The sequence below is a fragment of the Patagioenas fasciata genome, chromosome 1 (assembly GCF_037038585.1).
Source record: "Patagioenas fasciata isolate bPatFas1 chromosome 1, bPatFas1.hap1, whole genome shotgun sequence".
In the NCBI taxonomy this organism is placed as follows: domain Eukaryota; kingdom Metazoa; phylum Chordata; class Aves; order Columbiformes; family Columbidae; genus Patagioenas; species Patagioenas fasciata.
In genome coordinates, this window is record NC_092520.1 from 152925506 (window position 1) to 152948082 (window position 22577).

The window sequence follows — 22577 nt, forward strand, 5'->3', positions numbered from 1 at the left end:
CAGCAGTGCAGGGAGCGAACAGCTTAGACACTAATCTGAGTTTTCACAGCTGGAAGAAAGACAGCGGGGCCAGTGTGAACCAAGCAATGAAATAAAGGTCTGTAAATCAGCTTTTAATTCTTTTAGCATATTTATTACTGTGAATGCACAGAAGTGTCTGATATTAGGTGAAGCTGATTCAAGATGGAAAGATGATTTAACAAAGGGAAATAAGAAGGTGGTCATTTCAGAAAGTATCACACACAGAGGAAAATCTGCAATTTATTGCCAGGTAAGAACAGATCAAATTTACAATCGTGCAAGCAGAACCATTTTTAAAACCCAGCCCTGATTTTCCAGGAATGCTATTTATAAAGTACAAAACTGTAAAGGTTTTCTGTCTCAGCACTCTCATTTAAAAACACCACTTTATACTGACAGCTTTCTGTAATCATTGCAAAGTCCCAGAAGATGTTTTTAATAGAAGCTTTCCTTTACCAAGCATCATTTGCTTTGTATCAGCTGTCAGAGAAGAACTGAGACCCTCTTGTAAAACAGACATGCCTGGTTTTAAACAAACCTGCAGCTCAGCAATGCAACACGCTTACTGTTTCTGAGGAGAGAAATTATTTAAAATCAGCTTCCTTGTTCCTCCCTAGTATCAACTACTGTTGAGTGAAGCATGCTGTACCATAAATGCTAACAGTCACTGTTACTTAAAGATTAAGTTACGCTTTCATGTTGCAAGTTTTTTTTTAAAGGAATACTAGAGTCAACTCTGTTCAGGATCAATTTGAAACCATGTTATATGGGTGCACAGACACGCTGTGATTAATAGGATATTACCAGTTTCGGTTTGCAGAGCTGCTGTCAGTCCTGTGTCTCATTTTTTGCAAATGTGTCCTTCCAGGGGGCTAGAGCAGCACGGGTCCCTCAATACACCTCACTCTTTAGGTATGTTGCTGAGGCCACGCAGACAGGGTGAGGCCCAGCGTTGTTAAATATCCTGGTAAAATGTGCGCTGTCTGGTGACTGTATCAGCAGCTGTTGTTTAAAAGGAAGAAATGGCTTGGGGCTCTTCCTTTAGTACTGGAAAGCTGGCAGCATTTTCTCTGTCTTTCCTAATTCTCTAGCTGTCTCTCTAGGCCTGCCTGTAGAACACAGGATGATGTGCTTCCAGGAATCTGGCTTGGCCCACACTTGCAAAAATATTTCTTCTATTCCACACCACTGCAAACTGACAGGTGAAAGTACGTAATGCTTCCTAACCAGAAAAATTTGCAGGACAGTTGAGAGAAACTTAGCTCAGAATCAAGTGTGCTTACTTGCACATACTGTCTGTTCAACTCTACAGTGGCTGGGAAAGACTCTTGGTGCAATTTCCAGGCCTGTAAAATGTGATGAACAGTTGCAGCCAGTGCAGTACTGTTTGGCTTTTTTTCCAGTGGAGTCAGCAGGATTCAAGATGATAGTGCTCTGTTCAGGCACAAAAATATGAGTTGTTCAACTGTTCTACACTTTAGTGGCACTCAGACAAATATTGAGGATACAAACACATTCAGATGAACAGTCAATACAAAAATGTATTGAAGAAAGACATAAGCTTGATTTAGGCTTGGAGCATTTGTTCAAAAATGAAGCACGCAATGTCCTGCTAAGTCGTTTAAAGAAGAAAAAGATTTTTAAAAAATTGAAAAAACAAACAAGCCTTTGACAGCTGACTTCAGACTGGAATGAGCTTCCTGCTTGTTCAGGTAGGTAGAACATTTTTAGGTAAGGCACATCTAACTTTTTGCTAGTTTATACATAAGCTCTACAGTAAATCAGCTGCCGGCATGCTATGTTCATGAAGGAAAAATGATGAATAAAATGTAGAAATTAAGGTATATACAGTATATTGCTTTTCAAATAACAATCACTCCATCAGTAATTCATATAATGTGTGTCTGTAACAGGGCACTTAGTAGCGTGCCAGAGATGCTCCAAGGAAACAGGAACAATTCCAAGCCTACCAGGTCAGTACTTCACTACTACTACCTGTTCAGCTCTGTTAAAAAAAATCCCATGAAAGAGACAAAACCTTCCAGGAGCAAGATACAATAATTTGATCAGCGTTCAGTAAGGATGTGGGAAGAAAGCAGCAAAAGGTGCTTGCTGGAGAGAAACTAGGGAACTAGCTGGGGATCAGTGAGCAGATGGCTCCTTCCAGCAATCCTTGCAGTGATGCTGAGCAGTCAGTGTCTTCCTCCTCCTGCCATGATACTTCTCTGTGCATAATGTCACCAAAAGAAATGCTGTACCTAAGGAAACCTCAAACAGAGTATGTCAGCACACCACATTTGCAAAGAACTGAAAGGTGCTTCCTTATTCTTATGATGCCATAAGATTTTTTTGTGATTTATATATAAAAAAAAAAAAAATCAAAGGACCCTGAGACTATCTCCTCTCACGGTTTTGTTGTACAGCAAACCAGTTTGTGGTGCCCACTGAAGGAAATGTGTTGGTTGGTTCTTTTTTTAGGTCAGTCACTGTTGTGCGATGGTCCACTAGCTGTGTGGTGATTGAAGGGCTTTGTAGAGCAGTAGGAAAGAGCATGGAGGGAATGTGAAGCATGGGAGCATACTGCTGTTTTGGCTGTGAAGATGGATGTACGCAGCCATACAGCTTGAATGGACCCATGGTGCTGCTGCAGTGGGCAACCAGACAAGTTCCCTCCTGAGCAGAGTGAGGCACCTGGGACACGACCTGCTCTGGGGACACACAAGGAATCAAGAGAGCTGCTGGGGCTGATGATTCTGGACATTGCCATTGGCTTTATTGCACGCAGTGCTCTGAACTGTGAGTCAACGAGCCAAACAAGGATGGTGTCAGCTGCAATGCTTGGAAAGGAAAGGCCTCAGAGCGGTGAAGCAGATGTTGTAACAACACTTTCTGAATACCCTTAAATTTCCTCCAGTCCTCCTGCTTTCATTGAATTTGTATATCTTCTTTTCCTCCACCTTTCCAAAACAGTTCAGTAACCAGCAAAACAGATGCCACCTCATTTCTTTGGTCTTAGCTACTGGAACTTAGCTAGTAAACAGGGGAACTCTTCATTCCTCTTCAATCAAGTCAATGCAATGTGCCAAGTGCAAATTGTTAATCTGAGCATATTTCAAATCACTTCAAAAGCCTGAAGAAGGTGCAGCTCCTTCTACTTTGAGAAAGACACTGGGATAGATTAAGCATTGTGCAGGAGTCTCTGCTTTGATTTTTAGCAGAGTTCAGGATAAAACCCAACATACTAATACTGGATCACAGGTCTTCTGCTGTAGCTGTGGTGCCTCCTGGGCTTTTTCTAGAGTAGGGACTTAGAAGCATGAGAAGGATGAATAAGACAATGAATTGTAATCAAAATCTACTGTAAATTTAGTGTACGCTTAACATCTGCTCCATTCATTGAACATAAACATGAAAAAGCATTCTCAAAGATGAGTGTAAGCAAATGCAATGTAGAAAAGCAAATGAAAGCGGGACGCTTCTTTACAAATATTATTCACAGCAATGTCAAAACCACCAAATGACTGCAGAGCCCACATCTCATTTTAAGAAGTGACTGGAGGATCACCCACAGGAGGTGAGGCAGCACCTGCTTACCATCAGTGGGACTTAGGCTCCTACCTGTCTTTGGGGTTTTGAAAAATATTATACCAAGTGAGTCATTGAAGAAGGGGTCCTATCTCAGGAGGTTTCAGGATGTACATTTTTCTTTTAGCGAGATTCTAGCATAATGTAGACTCCATTTTTTGGTCCAAGTGTGGCTTTTGATTTCAGCTGCAAAGGAATCTGAAAGAAAAAAAGAGCAGTTATATGTATTTGTTTATGTGTGTATACTACCCCCACGTACAGACAGACGTTTTTGCTGGGGACCAATTCACACCAGGTTTACTGTGGAAGCTGTAAAGTACTTGTTTTACAGTCAGCTGTGGTAGTATAATATTAAATAGAATTTACAGCCAGAGGCTGACGCAGTGCCTGCCCAGGTATATTGTAGATCTGAACAGGAAGAAATTATCTCTGTAAACTCTAGAGCTGCCTAATAAGTGCCAGGTGCAATATACAGGGTGTTTCAAAAAGATGGATCCAATTTCAGAAATATAGCGATTTCAAATTGGGTTCATCATTTTGAAACACCCTGTACACCCTGTACACCCTGATAGGCACACTGAGATACCATGTAAGTTGTACACCCATTCTTACCATGTATAAATTGAAATATTTTGACTGAGGTGTTGCTACACTGCTCTCCAGAAAGGGGTCTGTAACTTTTTGCTTTGTTGGAAAAAAAAAAATCATAGAAGTTATATCACATTTTGATGAAAACATGTAGTCCAGGCCTCTTATTGCTCCTTATTTTGGAAGTGGCCCTAGCAATTCTCTCAAATGAAGAAAAAGTCACAAAGCTGTCCTGTCTAGGACACAACGTCAACTCAATGAAGTTAACAAGTGTGGCCTTCAAGCATCTGCATGTACAAACCTCCGTCTCTGGGCAGGTCTTAAATTGAAACTTCTGCAAAATCCTCAGCAGAGTCATCTTTGTTTCCAGCAAACCCATCTTCATGCCAATGCAGCCACGGGGTCCTCCCCCAAAGGGCAGGTATGCAAAGGGATGTCGTTCCTTCTTCGCCTTCTCTGTAAACCTAGAAGGTGCAGAGATGAAAACTGGTTCAAGAAATGCTTTTTGCTCCCGATTCAATGTTTCTCATTTAGATCTCAAAAGGTGGTTATTTCAATTGGTCTTCATGAACAGGTCAAAGGGACTACTGACAGATTATGTCCTGATGGGGCTGATGGCCTTAAGTAAACAGATAATTAACTTATGGCCATCAGCCTTCATCAGCTAGTGATTCCAGGAGAGGAGAGGCAGACATTAGTATTACTTCCAACCTGTCTTTAATGAATTGCCTTTGTTCAAAGACCATGCTCAGAAGAATGATAAGTTCAGGTACAGACGTGCTAGCTGTGTAGACATTTGGATGAATGAGGGAGGGATTACAGCTCAGAGAAAACTAATGGGCTGCAGTGTGAACTAACCAGAATTGGCAGAAGAGATTCCCTGCCTTGCACCACAGAAGCGGAACAACGGGAATTTCTCTTGGAAGTTTAAGAGGGGAGCCGAAATCTCATGGGATTAGACAGGCTGTGGAAGAGAACTGTTAAAATTCAGGACAGCCAGTCTTTCTGTTCTTAGCCCAAAGTGAGCAGGTTCCCAGTTGGGAAACACTGAAACTGCAGAGATTTCTGTTCTGAGAGCTGAAGTAACTCATTCCAATTGGAGAGACAGATGAATGTGGCAATCTGTATGCAGATCTGCATCAACTAACTAGCTTTAAAATACTTGATCAACCAGCTAGAAATGAGGCTTTTTTTTTTCTCACAAGGAAACAAACAAAATTCCTATTTGAACAACCATACAAAAGAAAAAAGAAAAGTAAAATCTCCTTGCCATCATCTGCAAAGATAGATGTGTATTAAACAGACAAGAGTACAGAGCATGAGTCACTACAACTTATTAGGGCCAATTAATTACAAGTAATTAGGGCCAATGCATAATCAGCAAGGTGAGGCTCACCCTGGCCTGTGCTGAGTCACTGATCCAAATGGTTCCTTAAAATAAGGAAACCTTCACAGCAGCGCCATTACCATGGAAATCTACATAGTCCTCCCAGGTCATAAGGTCTTCACAGCTGCTCTGGTAGTACAAAACTACTTTTCTAGTTCTGTATGTGAATAAAGGTTTTGTCCTTGATGTATAGGGTCATCCATGAAAATCTCTCATCCGTTTGGATACATTTTGCAAGAACTTCAGACTCCTAAGGCCCAGAGAACTCATGCAGAGTAAACAGAGGTGAGAGGTAATACAGGCTATTTTGAAGTCTGAAAAAAAAACAACATTGTGTATTTCTCCTACCACCATCCCCAGGCTTAGACATCCTAAATGAAATTGGGATACTACTGCAGGGCGTACTATAGAAGCCTGTAATTTGAGGCTAAAAGAACATTAACTCATGTACTGAGCACTGTTGCATATCCCATGCAATTCTTGCCTTGCTCACCCCCATATATAATTCTGGTAAATTTAAAGTCTTCCTTGTATTATTCCTGAGGCAGATTTCAAAATGAAATAGAAGGGGGAAAAAGGCTGTAGCTGCATGAATTTATTTTTTTGTTAAGCTCTTATTTTGTAATTCTTACTAACATTACCAACTGATACAAGGTGGGGAGAGTGTTAGTAATTATGCTTTATTCCTCAGGAAAATTTCAAAAGGGAATTCATCTCAGATTCATAAAAAACAGCACTCTGTGATTCAAGGGGACTGCAGCCCCCACTATCCTGTAATGTGCTTTCATACTACTGTTAAAGTGGTGAATAAACAATTAAGACAGCATTTCTAGATAAGCGTTGCTAAACATTCCCCCCTCCATGCCCTGACTTCCAGTTATTGCTAACATTCCTTCCCAACAAAAACTCTGGGCCTCTCTAACCCTGGCATTACTCTTCTTCATGGCCTGATAGAGCATCTGCCAAGATTTGCTCCATAAGGAGCACTGGGCAAACCCACCTACACTATACACGTTGTCCTGCTGGCAAAGATGGTTTTGGGCTGCCTGCATCACACCCAAGTGTTTATGGAGCATGCACTTTTTCTCTTAGTAGACTTTTCAATGCAGTGGTAGCTTAAAATATAGCTGCCAACAAAACTCAGTTGTGCTTCCACAGAGCACTGCCTCAGCTGAAACTCTCCCTGTAAGCTCAGCTCAGCATCTGTAAGATAGGGCAGGATACACAAACACAACTTGACAGTGCCCCCCACAGTTGAAAAGAGAATGAATGCTCCATGTGAAAATACATCTTGCCAAGCAGAGCTAAGATCCCAGGATCCTAACTTATGGGCAGAGAGCATATTCCCTTGGGAGATGGGATAGGTTCCCCATTCAGTGTACCCATGCCATTAAAACATCTCAGGTGAAAAGTCTGCTCTAAATCAGCCAGGATCTGGATGAGTTTCCTGGGTAGCTCCAGTTATCTCACTTCAGAATTTCTGCATCCAGACATCACACTATTTGCAGCATCTGATTTGAAAACAGATCTGAAAAGCTGTGCCACATTTCAACCTTGACCAGTCTTTGCACCTTCTGTGGGATGCACCATTATCACTACTTGCCTAGTTTGGTAGAAATTACATATTTCATGATCTAAATCATACTGTGCTCCTCTTGGTGGAAATACTGCTTTGGGTGAAGAGCGGGTGACTGTGTCTGTGAAGGAGCAGCAGGATCTGGTGTCTCTACTGGACAGACTGGAGTCCTGTGCCCACCCTAATGCATGAAACAGCATTTAAGGCAGGGCTGTGATCTAAACAGGCCCAAATAAGGACTTCGACCTAAGAATGGAAAGCACTGCTCCACATACCTCTCAGGAATAAACTTCTCAGGCTCTGGCCAGAGCTCAGGGTTGTGGTGGAGATGTCCAACTGCAGTTTCAATGACAGCCCCAGCTGGAATATGCTGTCCCAGCACTACGCAGTCTTTAGCTGCTTCCCGCGTGAACCTGCAACAGTAAGTGTCACATATCCCAGATGATTAATAAAGGCAAAAACGCAGCAGAAGGGAACCATAAAAGTCGATCTCTTTAGCTGGATTGACCTCACAATTTTGGGAGTTACATTTTCGCAGAAGATAAATACAGCAACCATTGCTGATGTGAGTGTCTTCTCATGTTACTCATCTTCACCTAGAAGTACACAGCTCCAACCCAGCTGGCTTACTTTTGCCCTTTTCACAGCAAAGCATTTCTGACTGCTTACAATTCCAAAATTAAACCACAATTTATTGCTAATGTTTGTCTTGGACTAATCTTTTATGAAAACTGCAGGCAGAATGTGTCAGTCATCTCTAATAACAGACAGAAACCGTATGCTGGTTTGCTTTGAGGAAAAATTATATCAAATATAGTTTTGAGTTTGTTTATTTGAGAAGCTCCCTCACACTGAGACAGCACCTGAAACGTAGCGAGGGATGGTTTTAATATTAGGGCTAAGTCTGCTGCTGCTGCTGCAAAAATACCACCAATTCACAAGCCTTGGAAAACTGCCGTTCATATACACTCATCAAAGACAGGCACAACATTAGCAACAAAACTCTCCAGTTTCCTCCCACCCTGTGGTGACAGAATAGGACTGTCCTTAGGAACTTCATCATGACAAGAAGGCTGAGAAAAGCCGCCTGCCAAAGCTGAGCTTGGATCTGTGAACCTTGTTAAAAATGGTGTGTGGGTGTGCATGTGGGCTGGTAGACCCTGATCTAGACCTTTTGGTGCTTGGGCAGTCACTACAGACCCCAAACCAGCCCAGAGCCAGGTGGGTGCTGTGCTATTTCAGCCTGAGATCTCTTCCCTATCACCAGTGTGGAGAACAGGGGCGAGACAACATGTAGGAGCTCCTTTTGCTGCTCCCTGCGCTGCACCTAAGAAGTTGAACAAAGATTTCAGCTCCAGGGCTGTCAGCCTGATATCATTACAGGAACACATTCTTTCCTCACTGTCACCCATCTCTCTCTTTCTCCTAGGCAAATAAATAACAGAAGCTCCAAACCTGGAACAAAACAGTGACGTGCTAAAAAAACACATTGACAAGTCATTCTTCTCCTCTTTACATGAATTTGGTGATAGTGGAAATGTGAGTTCTGGGAAAGAAAGTTCTCTGGCTAGCAAGTTTTTTGTTGTTGTTGTTTTGTTTTTTTTAAATAAAACAACTCATTTTATAACAAGTTTGGCTGTTACTGAATTTTCCCCTAACTCAGCATTATCCTTGTCATAGGCAATTAGCATCTTTCTGAGGCACTGGGCTGTCCTATCCATTCCACATCAATCAGAGTAAAAGCCAGATCAATAAAAAACAACAACGCCAACCTGAACTTCAGAACAACTTTGCTCCATTTTAATTCTGTTTCCCATCTGACAAACATTGATTGTTTCCCAGTGTCTCAGCTGAAACTCAAAGATATCTGATGTTCTAACTGGCAAAAGAATTTCCACTTGTATACCATGTATAAGATAGTCAAGCCCAGTCATCTCATCCAGGAGCAAGTAGCTTTGACATTCACGCTCTGAACAACCCTGCAGATGTCCATGCAAACATCTTGACTTCTGGTCTTTGTGAACATGTAAAAGAGAATATGATTTTAAGCTTTTTCAAGGTGCTTGCAGTCGTGAGGTGCATTTTTCAAAGGCTCTCACTGCAACCTCAGCTTTGGCTCCTTTCCAGTAATCTGAAATTTTCCCCTGGCTTCACAAGCAGTGCAACCAGTTGACCCCTTCAAAAGTTCCATTCTTAATATTTGCATTTATGCTGGTGATAACTTGAAAATTTGACAATCAAATAGCTTTTCAATTTCCCCCCTTCTTTTCAGTTCATCAATACAACTTAGTAAAATCAGTCTTGTGTGACTTGGGGCAAAACTTTCCAAATTTAAGGGATGCAGCCATTATCTTTGCTATATTAGTATAACACAGCACTAAGTGCAAAACAGTACGGGTCCAATTTCAACATATACGTAAAATAAATCATTCTGAATGTGCAGCCCTTCCCCACATCAGGGCCTTGATGGCCAACAGGGTAACTCATACACCAGCCAATGGGCTGGGGTAGGTCCTTGCTCCATATCACCAAAGCCCAAGGCATACAGAAGCAGCAACACCTGGCTTTCTAAGGCCAGTCTTGCTGCAAAATGGCTCTATCCTCCAACCTTGGGGGATGTGAAGAACAGTGAGGAAGAAATCTTGGCCAATCTGCTGTAAAAAACTGCTTTAGAACTACCAGTATTATGCAGTTTTCCTTCAACAGGCCACATCATATCTTTCAAATGCACAAGCAATATTGATGTTGGCACAGAGACCAAGGGCACATTGGTCTTCCAAGAGCAGATTTCCATTTTATGCAGCTAGGGATCTACCCTGTAGAATCAGAAGGGGAAAAAAAAAGATACCTGAATGCAGGTGGGTATATGCGCAATGTCTCTGCAATCACCATGTCCAGATAAGAGAGTTCTTGTACATTTTGGTAATCAGGGACCATCTGAAAAGGCAGGAAGAAAGGAACAATTACATTTTCTCACATTTAAGTGCCAAGCTCATCTCAGATTAGCTTTTAAATCATCTATTTTTTACTGAGCATTTTTCCTGTAGAAGAACTCGATGTCTCATCTAAAACAGTAAATGATAAAATTATACGAAAATGTGGGCAGTAATTAAATGTGTGTATAGCATTCCTTTCATGATCAAAACACTTTGGTGTGCAGCCCAGCTGAAGATATAATAATAAATCAACCTGCTGGGAAGTATTAAAAGCCGGGTATTACAGAGAACATGAATAGCTACAACAGAGCTATTGTTTTATACATGCATGAAAATCTGCACAGGACCCTTGTTTCTTCCCAAAGACGAGGTCAAATCCCACCCAGGAGGATTGCAATGGGACCTGGGGAGAGAAGCCTGTTTGCTCCTGTGGCCATCCCTTTTGTAATGCTGCTTAATATTACGTGGTGAGCAATGCCTGAGCCCACATTTTCATAAGTTTACAGAACCAGCCAGCCCTTGATAACAGGTGGTGGGCACTAAAAGCCAAACAGGGCTGTAGCTCAGAAGACTTTGCCCTCTGACAGGCAGCAAACAGACAGCAAGAGACACAAAACTGCAATCAACTACCAGCAGCCCTGACAGGACTCAGTACATGGACGAACAGACAATTTGTCCCTCTGCTACCTTCCCTGGAAAAAAGGACATTTTCGCTGTCTTATTGAGTGCTCTCAGCAGAGGGCAGCCAAAGTACATCTAATAACCTCATCAGGAAAGCAGAGTTTTGTTTCAAATTAGAGCTTCTCCTGAAGACTGACACGGAGTAAATTGGAGAAAAGCACAGACGTCAGACTAGACTAAACCTTTTATGAAGATTTGGGGCCCCTGTCATTCACAAAGGGGACTGGATTCCATCCTTCCTTTATTTACTACAGCACTTTTCATGTATAATGCATATTTTATTGAATTTTCATGCAAAAACATATGGTACATACTGAAAATACTAAGCAGAGAACAACTCCAGATGGTATGCAGAAAAGGCGTACAATAGAACAAGGATACCTTGCTGGATTAGGGTATCCCACTTATTCAGCACTAAGCCACCATGCACTATTTCACATTAACTGATCTTTTCTAGGAAGGAAACAGATACATTCTATTGTCCCCATATTTTGGTTCAGGAAAGAAAAGCAAAACCAGAGAAAGAAATTTACACAGGCTGAGCAGAACCAGTGTGTCTGCTCCTCTCTTAGGGAAGAAGATGCAACTCAGTTTGTCAATAGATGAAGTATTTTGTCAGTATATGTCAAATATTATCAATAGAGGAAGCATAGCCTGCACTGACAGCCTTTCAATGTTGCTTTTATATTGCAGTAGTGCCTACTAACTCAAATCTTTGGCTTCGGTCGATGGTTATCAGACAAAGGGCTAGGAAAGTAAAAGCCACAAATGTCAGCAAAGTCATGAAAACCATTGCTGAAGGCTGTGTGAGGAGCTGTGCTCCAATAATTTGAATGGCTGAAACCAAAGATGGAAAGATGACTGTTACCATCCTTGTTTTGCAGAAAGGAATGCAAGGGCTACCTGATTTTGCAGGGGGAATAAGTAGCAGAGGCTAGAAATCAGCTGTGATCAGACTCAAATTTCAGGCCTTCAAGGCAAAACCACCCTTGTCCATGACCACACAGGTGCTCCACACCTTGATGCAAATACATGCTGTGGTGTGTATTAATTTTTTCTTCTTTTCCTGCTAATTTTACATCTCTTCTTCAGAACTTCCTTCTGCCCTTTTTATACTGCTCTCCCGCATCTCTTTGAATCCTGGGTCAGCGTTTGAGTCCTGTCTCTGCAATCCCTTCTGATTTCACGGCCAGGCTGGCTGAGGGAAGAGTTCGGGCTCAGAGTAAATGAGTGGTGGAGCCATGAGCATGTTGTGATGTGTTCGATTCTTTGAGCCATGCTCTTTCCACTGGCCCTTCCTGTCTCTCTCATAATCCCTCTGCTTACTTCTGGAGTCAATAATTAAGATAATTATATGGTAACCTGATATAATAAGTAGCCACTAAATCAAACCATACAACAACAAATAATATAACACTAAATTATGGGAGCTTTGGTTTGCTCTTTCAAATACCTTCTATACCTTCAGGGGATTAGCAGTTCAGAAAACAAAACAAAGGTACAAAACCAGCTGATTTTCCTTAGAATAAAATTCTTTTTGCTTATATAAAGAGAAAGGGGTCGGTCAAATGGCAGCACAGTGAACTTCGCTATCTTGAGCATGGCAGACACATCAGTCATTTCCTACATCAGATGCAACTTAATTATTGGCACTTCCCATGCTTTTAGCATCAAAGTAGCTGGACCTAATTTAGTAGTTGTTTGCAAGGTCTGACCCAGGGCTGCATAAAGTACACACCAGCCAAGTATCTCTATTTAGGAAGGACGGTTTGCTGCTTTTTTTTCCCTTTCAAAGAAAATATTTTCCATTTATTTTTCCACTCCCTCTCTTAAAAAATATTCCTTTAGCCAAGCACATTTCAAAGGAACTTAAATATGCTTTTCTCCCTAAATGTCCCTATTTATATCTTTCAACTGCTGGAAGGTTTGCTGGGATGGGGGGGTGGTGTTGTGCAAAGATGACACTTTAACCCCCGGCAAAAAATATTGTCTACATTGCCTCTTGTTCAAGATCGGGTGTTTTTTCATTAAGAAAGATATTCCTTTCTGTAACAAGTAGACACGTGGAGGGAAAAAGGAAGCACCACAGTGCATGTAATAAAACATTCTATATTTTAATTTTGCAGCCACTGCTTTGCACAGCAGTGTGTCGTATGCTTTGCACAGCCTTGTAGTGTCTTTTCCTGTTGACATGGAAGTGAAATGGCCACCTAAATTCTTGCAGCATTTCTCTGTGTGCATGTTTCCCTGGTTTGATTTCTGGAGGTGTGGAGGTACATCCTCACCCATCCCAGGATATTCAATCCCTTCTGAGGTCCAGAAAGCATCTAATTTGGCCAACAAACTGTCCTTTATGACTGACAGCAAATCCCAGGCCTCAATTCCTTAGAAAAAGGTGGGAAATTAATTCTTCACAGAGTACCCTGAGGTGAAATACCAGCAGTGATTATAAAATTGCGTATGTGCTACGAGGATGATGCGTGGTTTAATTCCCACATAAATTCCAAGAGAGATAACTGCCTTCAGATCCACCTCTGCTTTTTAGTATACTGGCTTTAGCATTTTCTAGGCGGGCAAATCTATTTTTTGCCACCACCCTCAGTTAACTTTTAATTCCTCAATGAACACGAAGGGAATCCAAGTGCTGACAGGAGAGGTCTGGCCAATCTTTCTGCTGCAGTTTGAGATGTTACTGTTCCCAGTTGCTCGCTTCTCTTTGCTGGCTGTGGTTAGCGTCACCACAGCCAAGTCAGCAGAAGGGAACATATGCCTGCACCTCAGTTGCTTCCATACAACGTCCAGCATGAACCCATCTTCAGCAGCAGTTTAAGACAAGATGCTAACTTTTCCCCAAAGTAGGTGCTGAGTGAGGCACAGATCCTCCTCTACCACCTCTGTTTTGGGAATGGTAATCCAAATACATATCAGTGAATGAAAGATTTCCACTTATCCTATTGGTCATGGTCAGAGGTGCTCAGCAGACAGAAACGAAAAAAATCAGAGAAAATTTTGTATAGCTGACAGAGTGTGACGTGCACCTGAAATCGCTTTGGAAGCAGCGAAGGTTGCAGAGACCACACTCCTCATAACTAACGCTGCTGAGTCATGGCCTGAGACTGAACCAGCTGCGGTTTCTTAGAAACTGCAAACCAAACCAAATGCCTCATGGGCAGGTGTGACTGTGACGAAGTCCATGTCAGAAAGAAGATGTGCAGATCTGCAAAAGTGGAGATGCAGATCCATGAGTTGTCTTTGTGTGCATAGCTACACAGCCCACATCAGCTCTCCCCGAAATATAGAATTTGGATAGCAACAGAATAGGAAGAGGTGAGGCAAAAATAAGCCAGCATTGTCCCCAGTAACTCTCACCCACCTCCCCTTCCAAATTGCCCAAAGAGCTATTCAGACCATAGCCATAGCTAGGATTCACAAACAGGTCGATAATGTTTCTTGATCAAATGGATCAAAAGCTGTTGATAGATCAAAGAGTCTGCCTGGGATTTTGACCTCTCTTTGGTCACCTGTAGGAGCTGCTCATCCCCTAACAGAACTAGAGCCTGTGTGCCATGCTCAGCCTGGGAGAGGGGGAAGAAATGCAGGAATACTATGTCAAGTTCGGGTTGACCCATGACAACCTTGCTAACAACCATATCAAGAAAGGAAAGGTTAGAGACAGGACAGCACTCGAAATGCAGATCAATTGAAAAAAAGGGGTGGGATGGTTCAATGGGCTTTAACTTGCTTAAGAAAAGCTTGTCTCATGTTTTACCATTTCTACAACATCATGCTGGAACACCTGTAAAGTAAAGTAAAACCTCCCTACAATGTCAGGCAATGAAATTAGGACAAAGTTGCTAAAGTAAAATTTCTTTGCTTTATCCTTAGAACTTGGACCAAATACTAAAAAAATGCTTAAGGTAGTCCTCATGCGATACTTTTATTACAAAACCTTTCTCTCTGTGATCTGTGGTCCAGCCTGGACCTGTCAAGTGAGATGTCTCCCTGAGGCATGGCACTGGGCAGAACCAGCCCTTGCTTCTGGGGAAACAGAACCCTGAACTTCCTGAGTCCCACTCATCCCAGCAGGCAGATCACAGCAGAGGTGTTGCTTTAAGACACACTGCTTTAACATAGAGAAGAGCCTGTCTAAAGTCACCAAGTGTCTGTTTGCCATTTCCAGTGATACAGGCCTAGAGAAGGGTTTCTTTTAGCAAAATATTCAGTTCCCGACTGTAAAATTGAGAACATGGTTCAGGAACAAAAACAAGGACAACAAGTCTGATTTCTTGATTAAGACACAGCAGCAAGAGGCTTCCTGAGTGGCCTAGCACCTCTTCTCTCAAATCCTCTCAGAAATTAACATTAAAGCAAGTCCTCAGCTCCATCCCCTCCTGATTCTTTCCCCACAAGTAAGCAAAGGCTACGCAAAATATGTTCTCCTAAGCTTTCCCTTTATTTCTTTATTCCATGTCAGTTACCTGCCACCTCTCTCATCTGCTTGGGTTGTCATTCAAATGGAAATGCAGCTTGCAGGCCCTCACTCCCACCCTTGGTGGATGCTCACTAGGGTTGGGAGCGCTACTTTGCTCACTGAGGCACTCCCCAAGCTGCAAAAGCACTCAGTGCTTCAGACAACTCAAGCAAACTCCTCCAGGTTCCTCCTAAAGACTGTGCATGCCAAGTAAATTTAGTATTACAGCTTTTTGTTCAAATCACCTGCCACTCAGCCTCATACCGCCTCTGACTCTACTCTTCATGTTCCCCGCTTGCCTGGTCCATCTCCACACCAGTCGCGTGAGCACAGGTGGGGGCAGGTGCAGATTTGCAGGCCAAGTTGAGAGGTGGTGGGAAAGGCCAGCACACCAGTTACACTCCGATAACCACATCACACACAAACCTGGCAGCCAAATTCCCTCTGTTACTTTGGTGCAAATCCATGCAGCTCCCTGGGGTTGTATCAGTGTAACGCAGAGGCAAATGCGGTTCTAAGTATGTACCCAATAGTGCTGGGGAAAGAGCCAGAAAGTATAACGTTACACCTATGTCGACTCTTTAATGTTACTTTGCTTTTTGAATCAAAGACTTTAGCTCCTGACAGAAGACAGACCTGCACTACCTCCACGAGCTTTCGTGGTGCTAAAACAAGGTCTTCATAGCATCACTGTTCACAAGGAAACTTCTGTGAGATAAAAATACTTCCTGGAACTGAACAGTGTCCTAAAACCAAACAGATAAGCACAAAAGCTGTGACCAAAACAGTCAGAAATCCTCTTCCACCTACATTACTACTGACACATGGCGATCACCAAGAACAGAATGAGTACCATCAGGTAGAAGATCTGAAAAAAAAAAAAAAAAGGCAGGAAAAAGAGAAGAAAATCACTACGGAAATCCTTGATGAGCAAGCTACAAACTAAAAGAACAGAGAAAAAAAAGTTTCAATCTGAATTTCGTAATTTTGTCAGCTCCATCTAGTCCCAAATTCTCATGCCAAGAGAACTGGGTGCCCTTGAATTGAAAAGCGAGTAAATAATTGGGAGTGAGACAGGGCACCTGGGGTGCTCCACTGTCACAAAGGATGGGGCAGGCCCCTGGTGTGCTTTTAATACACAAGTACCTTCATTATACTATCTTTATTTTTCTTAGTTTTGGTGGGGAAGAGTAGCTCCTCTCCAGAAGCGGTTCCCTACCTGCATGCACCGCTTGCCTTGCTCCAGCTATTTGTGGATGTGAAATAATCCCTGGCTGTGCATTGTATTGGGCTAAGCCCATCAGAGGCACAGAGACTGCCTGTTTCTCCCCTCCTTAAAAAAACCACTCAGCCCCCAGGAAATCCCCCCCAGGGTTCTCTCTCAAGTCCACCGAGCCTCGAAAGTCTCCCTTTCTACACTTGTCTGGCACAATCAAAATTTCTACTTGGGTGGCAGAAAGGCTGAATGGTGAAGGATCCCAGTGGGAGGGAGGCAAGGAGGAAATTAAATGGGAGAAAGGACTACCAGAGGCCCAACAGGCTGAGAAAGAGAATTATAAAACTGGGGTAGGTCTGTCCGAAGGGCATGTCACCAGTCCAAAGCACATTAAGCACTGAAGTTCGTGCAAGACTTAATCCTTCCTGCTATAGAAGTGTCCCTTGGTGGTTGCTGCAGATCTACAGGAATAAAGAGAAGGGATTTTTTTTTCCCCTCTCAGCAGACATTCATGGTATCACATAAGAGCCAGATGATTTAATTTAATCATTCCTGCTCCAGCTGGTATTTTCTGTATGGAGGTGACAGTGCTTTAAATTAGGGCCTTGCATATAAAAGGCCTGTGTGTTTAGCTTAATCAAATGTTCATTTCCTCACGTTATGTTTATATTAAAAGGCATCGGCATGAATTTTCATGTTGCAAATAGAGGCTATCATATCGGCTATATAGTGAGGTCCTCTTTGGTCATTCTTCATTTCTATGGCCTCGTACACTTGGCAGCCTTTTTGGACTGAGCCCCAGGCCTGCAGTTTGGGGAAATATGCCCTAGAGAGCATGCTCCAACCTATGAGGAGAGCAGAGCTTCACACAAAATAAATTATTTCGGTAATTCGCCCTTCTGCAGACACTTAAATATGGGCTTGAGCCAGTGGCTGCTTAAGTCATTGGCTTCAGCCGTTGCTGCATGAGACCTTTTCTGCAAGATTCTCCCATCACTCAGCTTAATTATTATTTGCTCTGACAAGGGCAGGTCTGTTTTAATACCATACAACATTTATGTAGTGCCTGATGCCTTGAAAACATTTTATGTACATTAGGTACAGTACAGCAATAATAAAACTTTGCCTTCCCATAGTTCCTTTTCCCCTGAGGCTTGCAAAGTGTTTAGCAAACATTAATTAGTTGGTCATCTTCCAAATGCACGTGTGAGGTGCTCCTGGTAAATAATCCCTCCCTGTACACAAGGGGCCAACAGAGGTGCTGAAGACTGAGGCCAACAATTTACCACCTTAAGAGTCAAGTACCCACCAATTCGAGCCTTAATAAGTAGCCTGATTTTTTTTCAGCTTCAGTGTGACTTCTGTGAGTAAATAGGCAAATACTGCTCCAAATACATAGAGTTAGAATGATCAAAAAAGAAAGAAATGCATTGCAAGGCATTGAAATATGTCTTAAACAAAAACGAGCTTGCTTTGTTTTTAGCTGCCAAGATCATAACTCAGGGCTCAGCATGTCCTTGAGAAACTGACGGTACTAAAAGTACAGAAAGAAGTTTCTCTAGTGTCAAAACTCCAATTCCCTGCTGTAGACTCCCGCGCCTCTTAATATAGGTAAAATCTTAACCATTCTCCTCTTACTTTCCCAAAGCAAAGGATCGGAGCCAAAAGGAGAAATAATTTTCTAATATATGGTTCAAAACTGATGACCTATGGAAAGCCTTGGAGCAGAGGAACACTGGTATGTCCCATCTGTGTGGCAACTCTTGATCTCCACCTCTCTTTTCTCCCCATCCAGACAGCACTGGCAAAGTTTCCTAATTGAGACCTGTTCTGTGTCACTCCCATTTGCTGCCTCATTTCTTGACTGGCAATGTGGCTTATGCCATGTCCACTTCTAGCTCCAAATTTTAGCATGTGTCCTTCCTGCAAGGCACAAGGGGGAAGTCTGTTCCTGTTGAAACTTCTCACGCTTCAGCTGAAAATATGAAAAATGGAGAAAAAAATGGGAAAAACTTTTCTGAACAAAGCTATTCCATGCCTTTTCCTCTTCTGCTCCCTCTGGAAAGTGCTGGTCCCCTTGGATACAACAAAGCAATCTTCAATTAGTATGCGAAAAAACTTGATAGCACTTAAACCAGCATTTGTGTTTTCTCCCTCCTATGCATGAAGAGGATCTTTTAAAAAACATAGATGCCAGTCCAAAACTCACTACCCCAAGCTCAGAGGGGAGCTGGCTGTGAGCTGGGGTGTCTGCTACCGTGACACTATCCTGTGACAAACCCCCCTAGATATCCAAATCAAGCTGTCTGCAACGAATCCTGGCAGACACCTATTCAAGGATTTCTTTCCTTTTCTTCTCTTACTCTCTCTCTTCTCCATCTGGGAGCAAAGAAATTTCCCTGAGTCTGTTCACGCTTAGATGTAGTGAAGCCATCATGGTGTCATAGTCTGGCACTGTTTCGTGTCTTTGCTTTCCTCTACCCTTTGCAGAGCAGCATGGCACGGCTGTCCATCTGTTTATGATTTACTTCACACAATGACTTGGTCCCAATTACACTGATAGGCACAGTAGGTTATTTGAGGGCCAACTGGACCTCTGTAATGACACTCAAATTGTACCCAAGTCATGGGGAAGTTTCCAATCAAAAAAAGGCCAGTGGAAAAACTCCACTGGGACTCTCCCAGGAGAGGCTTTCTGTTCTTCATCCCAGAAAGTAAAACCAAAATTTATATTTTTATCTGCAATTCTTCTGCAATTATCAGTGTCCACAAAAAAACGAACAGAAAACAAGAAGAGAAACTGACACGTGGGTCTTTCTGACTTTAAAGATGCATATTGGAGAAGAGATTATAAAGAACAGCATTCAATTCAGAAGGCCACATCTTTCACAGTCTCCTTTAGCACTGACCTGAATCACACAATCAGAGCAGCTGTACCAACCTGCACCAGCTGAGGATGGGCCCAGGAAGCGCAGCCGTTTTGGGGACTGTGTACCGCTGCAGGGAGGGAGCCCCTCCATGAGTACTGAATCACCGGCCCTCATAGAGCAAACAGGAGTGAGGGGAAAAAAACCCCACAACTCAAAAAGCTGCAGGATGAAGGCACAGGGTCAGCAGTGAGAAAATGCAGAATTAATTTGTAACCTGAATAAGGTCATTTCTAGAATGTTTTAGAAGGATATAAGACTTTACAGGGAAGGCAAATGGAAAGTATTGCTCACGATTTCTTCTGCTTCATGAGTAAGCTGCTTTGGCCTTTATTTATTTATTAACTCACAGTCTCACAACAGTCCTGGTGTGAAGACCAATTTGCTGTTCTCTCTCTCTTGCTCCTCAATGATATTTTTGCTTTTTGAACCTGACCCTTTCTCGTTTCAGTGCCTGACCACCTCAGTCATTTACCTCTCCATATTTCCAAGGAGATACTTATTTTTACAATTACCCACACCTCACTTCCGTGCTGTCATTTCACTTAAAGCCACACTACTTTAATACCCAGTATTCTATCCTTTCTTCTTCTTTTTCAAAGCTCTAATCTACTTTATGTAGTCACAAAAACTCTGGGGTGCAGTGTGGAGACCGAGAAGAACCTGCCCAACATAGTGGTACCCACTTAGATTTGACCCAGTCCTGTCGTGGAGGCCACTCGATGCAGATGCCGCTGAGACACAAAGGTGGCACCCACAAAATGACACATTTGTTCAACCAGTTAGCACAAAAGAGCACTTCTAAGCCAGAAAATTGCAAAAGCCGTAGTGGTCTGCAGGGAGTTCATTAGCAATTTTGCCCACATAAAATACCTGATAAAATACAGTATCCTTTGCCCTTTTTATCACAAATTGTGGCACAAGGATCTATGGATACCTACAGATGGGATAATTTGGGTGCAAGGAGTGATTTTCTGAGAGTACAAAGTTGAAGCACAGATGCAGACTTTTCCTGTAAAGGATCTGTCACGCACACACAAGAGTAGATAGGTATACCCAGAATATTACAACCCTGATCACTCAAACATTATGAGCGAGGCCCCAACATACTTAGAAACTGACTGGAAAACACATGAGGTTTATGACCAATAATAGTATTTTGAACTTCATTTGCCTTCTGGCTCATGAACCAGGATTCATGTTTTCAGTCTTATCTTTCCAACTAGAAACCTTTTTTTAAAATTATTTTTTTAATAGGTTGGTTGCTTTTAGTTTCAATAATGATTTTAATAATGATTTAATAATGATTCTGGTTATACACCTGACTTCAGTGTCACGTGATTTGAAAGAATACAAAACAAATACCCAGAGACTTGCAGTGCAATGGCAGGATGCTGGTAATATGCCATTTACAGAGCACCATGGGCCATCCCTGCCTGCCCTTTGGCCATCTGCTGCTAGTGCTCAGCTAGAATCACACAGACCTTTTAAAAAAAGAAAAAAGTCTACAAGACTGGGAACTTCATGTGAATAAACATCACACAAGCATAAGCTGCCCCTCAGAGTGCCCACAGTTTTGTAGCACACATTTTGGGGGGGAGAGGGTGTTACTGCAAGAGGGGCCTCGGAGATTAAGCATCCAAACCTCCTTTTGAGAACGCCAAACTTGGTACCTTGGCAAAGCTTGACACAGAATGAAATTGGAACATGCAGACAAAGTAACTGGGGGGGAAACTGTGCTAAGTCTATAGATAGCATGTTGTTTCTTCTGGGTACTAGAAGGGAGGTGGGGGAGGGAGGAAGTGAGGGGGAGAGAGGGAGAAGAAATATAAATTTTGGTTGCTGCTGTCATACTTAGATCCACTTATCTATGGCTGAAGCCAGACAGCTGTGACTCTAAATGAAGAAATTTAATTAAAAAGTAAAAAAAATTAAAATCAGCAAGAAAAAACAGAAAAAAAAAAAGGACTTCACGCTTCCCACACCTACTCTGATGTATAAATAGAGACTATCTGACTGATGAAGGGTGCTTATTATTTCTTTGACTTCCATGTGTGTAAAGAAACCTACAATTCTTTCTAGTGAACAAGCAGGATAATCACAAATCTAATGGCACGTTGCTGCTATTTCAACTTTGCGGCTCTAGCTTAAATGACATCATGCGATGTCTTGGTAGTTCCAGTGATACAATACCTATGATGCACCTAAGGAAAAAAAAAAAAAAAAAAAAAAACAACAAAAAAGGGGTTTGGATCAATTACGAAGGAAAAGATTTTGGAAAGCAGCCTTCTTGGGGTCGTATTTTGCCTGAGTTACACCTCTTGCAAGAAATACATTGGGAAAAAACTGCAAGTGGATGCGACTCCCTTTTGAAACTCTTGCATATATAGACCTGCCTTCTGCCAGCCTAACTTAGAGCAACCTCGTGGTTTTCCCTGCCTTAGCTCCCAAGGCATTTGCGACGTGGCTCAGAAGAGCCAGAGCACCTTGCACTTATGTCCATACCCACTGCTTTTCCTGACACATTTGCTTCCCATTTCACATTATAGCACAGTAAGAGAAATCGGTATTAGTACTTTTGGCCTCTCTTTATGTGCGCACACATGTATGCATGTGTATTTTCTGTAACACATCCATCAATTTGAAATGGTATAAAAATGACAAAAATAAATCTTTAAATCTCAGAAGATTCAAAGTGTCAGTGCTGTGAAGTCAGAAAATTCATTCCAATTCTTATTTATCTAGGTCAGGATGTGGGAAGACTTTTTTTTGCCTTGTGCATATGCATGTCACTGATTTTGCACCTTGGTATTACACAGGCTGGCAGCTGAAGAACCAGGGAAGATGACGGCTCGCTCCCTGCTTCCTGTGGACTTAATAGAAACATCCCTTTTGTGTTCCTTATAATGGAGTCTTGTCTCATCTCTACCACAAGAGACACTTAGGCCACTATGTTACAAATACCGTGCTGATGGTCAGTGCGTGTACGTAGCTCTGCCTCAGTGCCACATCACCACTGCCTCTTCTTTAAACCAGAAGAGAAAAGCAGCCTACAAAGCAAGGAACAAGTTAACAAAAGGCTTCATTTATCTCCAGCTGATACCAACATGACAGCAGGAAATGCGGGGTCAGATTCCAGGCACGTTATTGCAAGGGCAGGAGGAGCACGGGGAGTAGCTGTTGTGTGGT

General features: G+C 42.3%; 1 protein-coding gene across 5 annotated transcripts in view; it reads right to left on the reverse strand.

Annotated features, from left to right (window-relative positions):
• Positions 1-111: 111 nt before the first annotated feature.
• Positions 112-22577, reverse strand: part of TBXAS1 (thromboxane A synthase 1) — a 250975-nt gene continuing 228509 nt past the window's right edge. For all 5 annotated transcript variants that reach the window (XM_065852977.2, XM_071798152.1, XM_065852991.2 and 2 more), the window contains 4 exons: positions 10006-10094; positions 7433-7570; positions 4496-4658; positions 112-3804 (listed from right to left, as the gene is read on the reverse strand). In XM_065852977.2, the coding sequence (XP_065709049.2) occupies positions 3730-3804; positions 4496-4658; positions 7433-7570; positions 10006-10094 (465 nt within the window). In that variant the 3' untranslated portion in view covers positions 112-3729. The remainder of the gene's footprint in view (positions 3805-4495; positions 4659-7432; positions 7571-10005; positions 10095-22577) is intronic.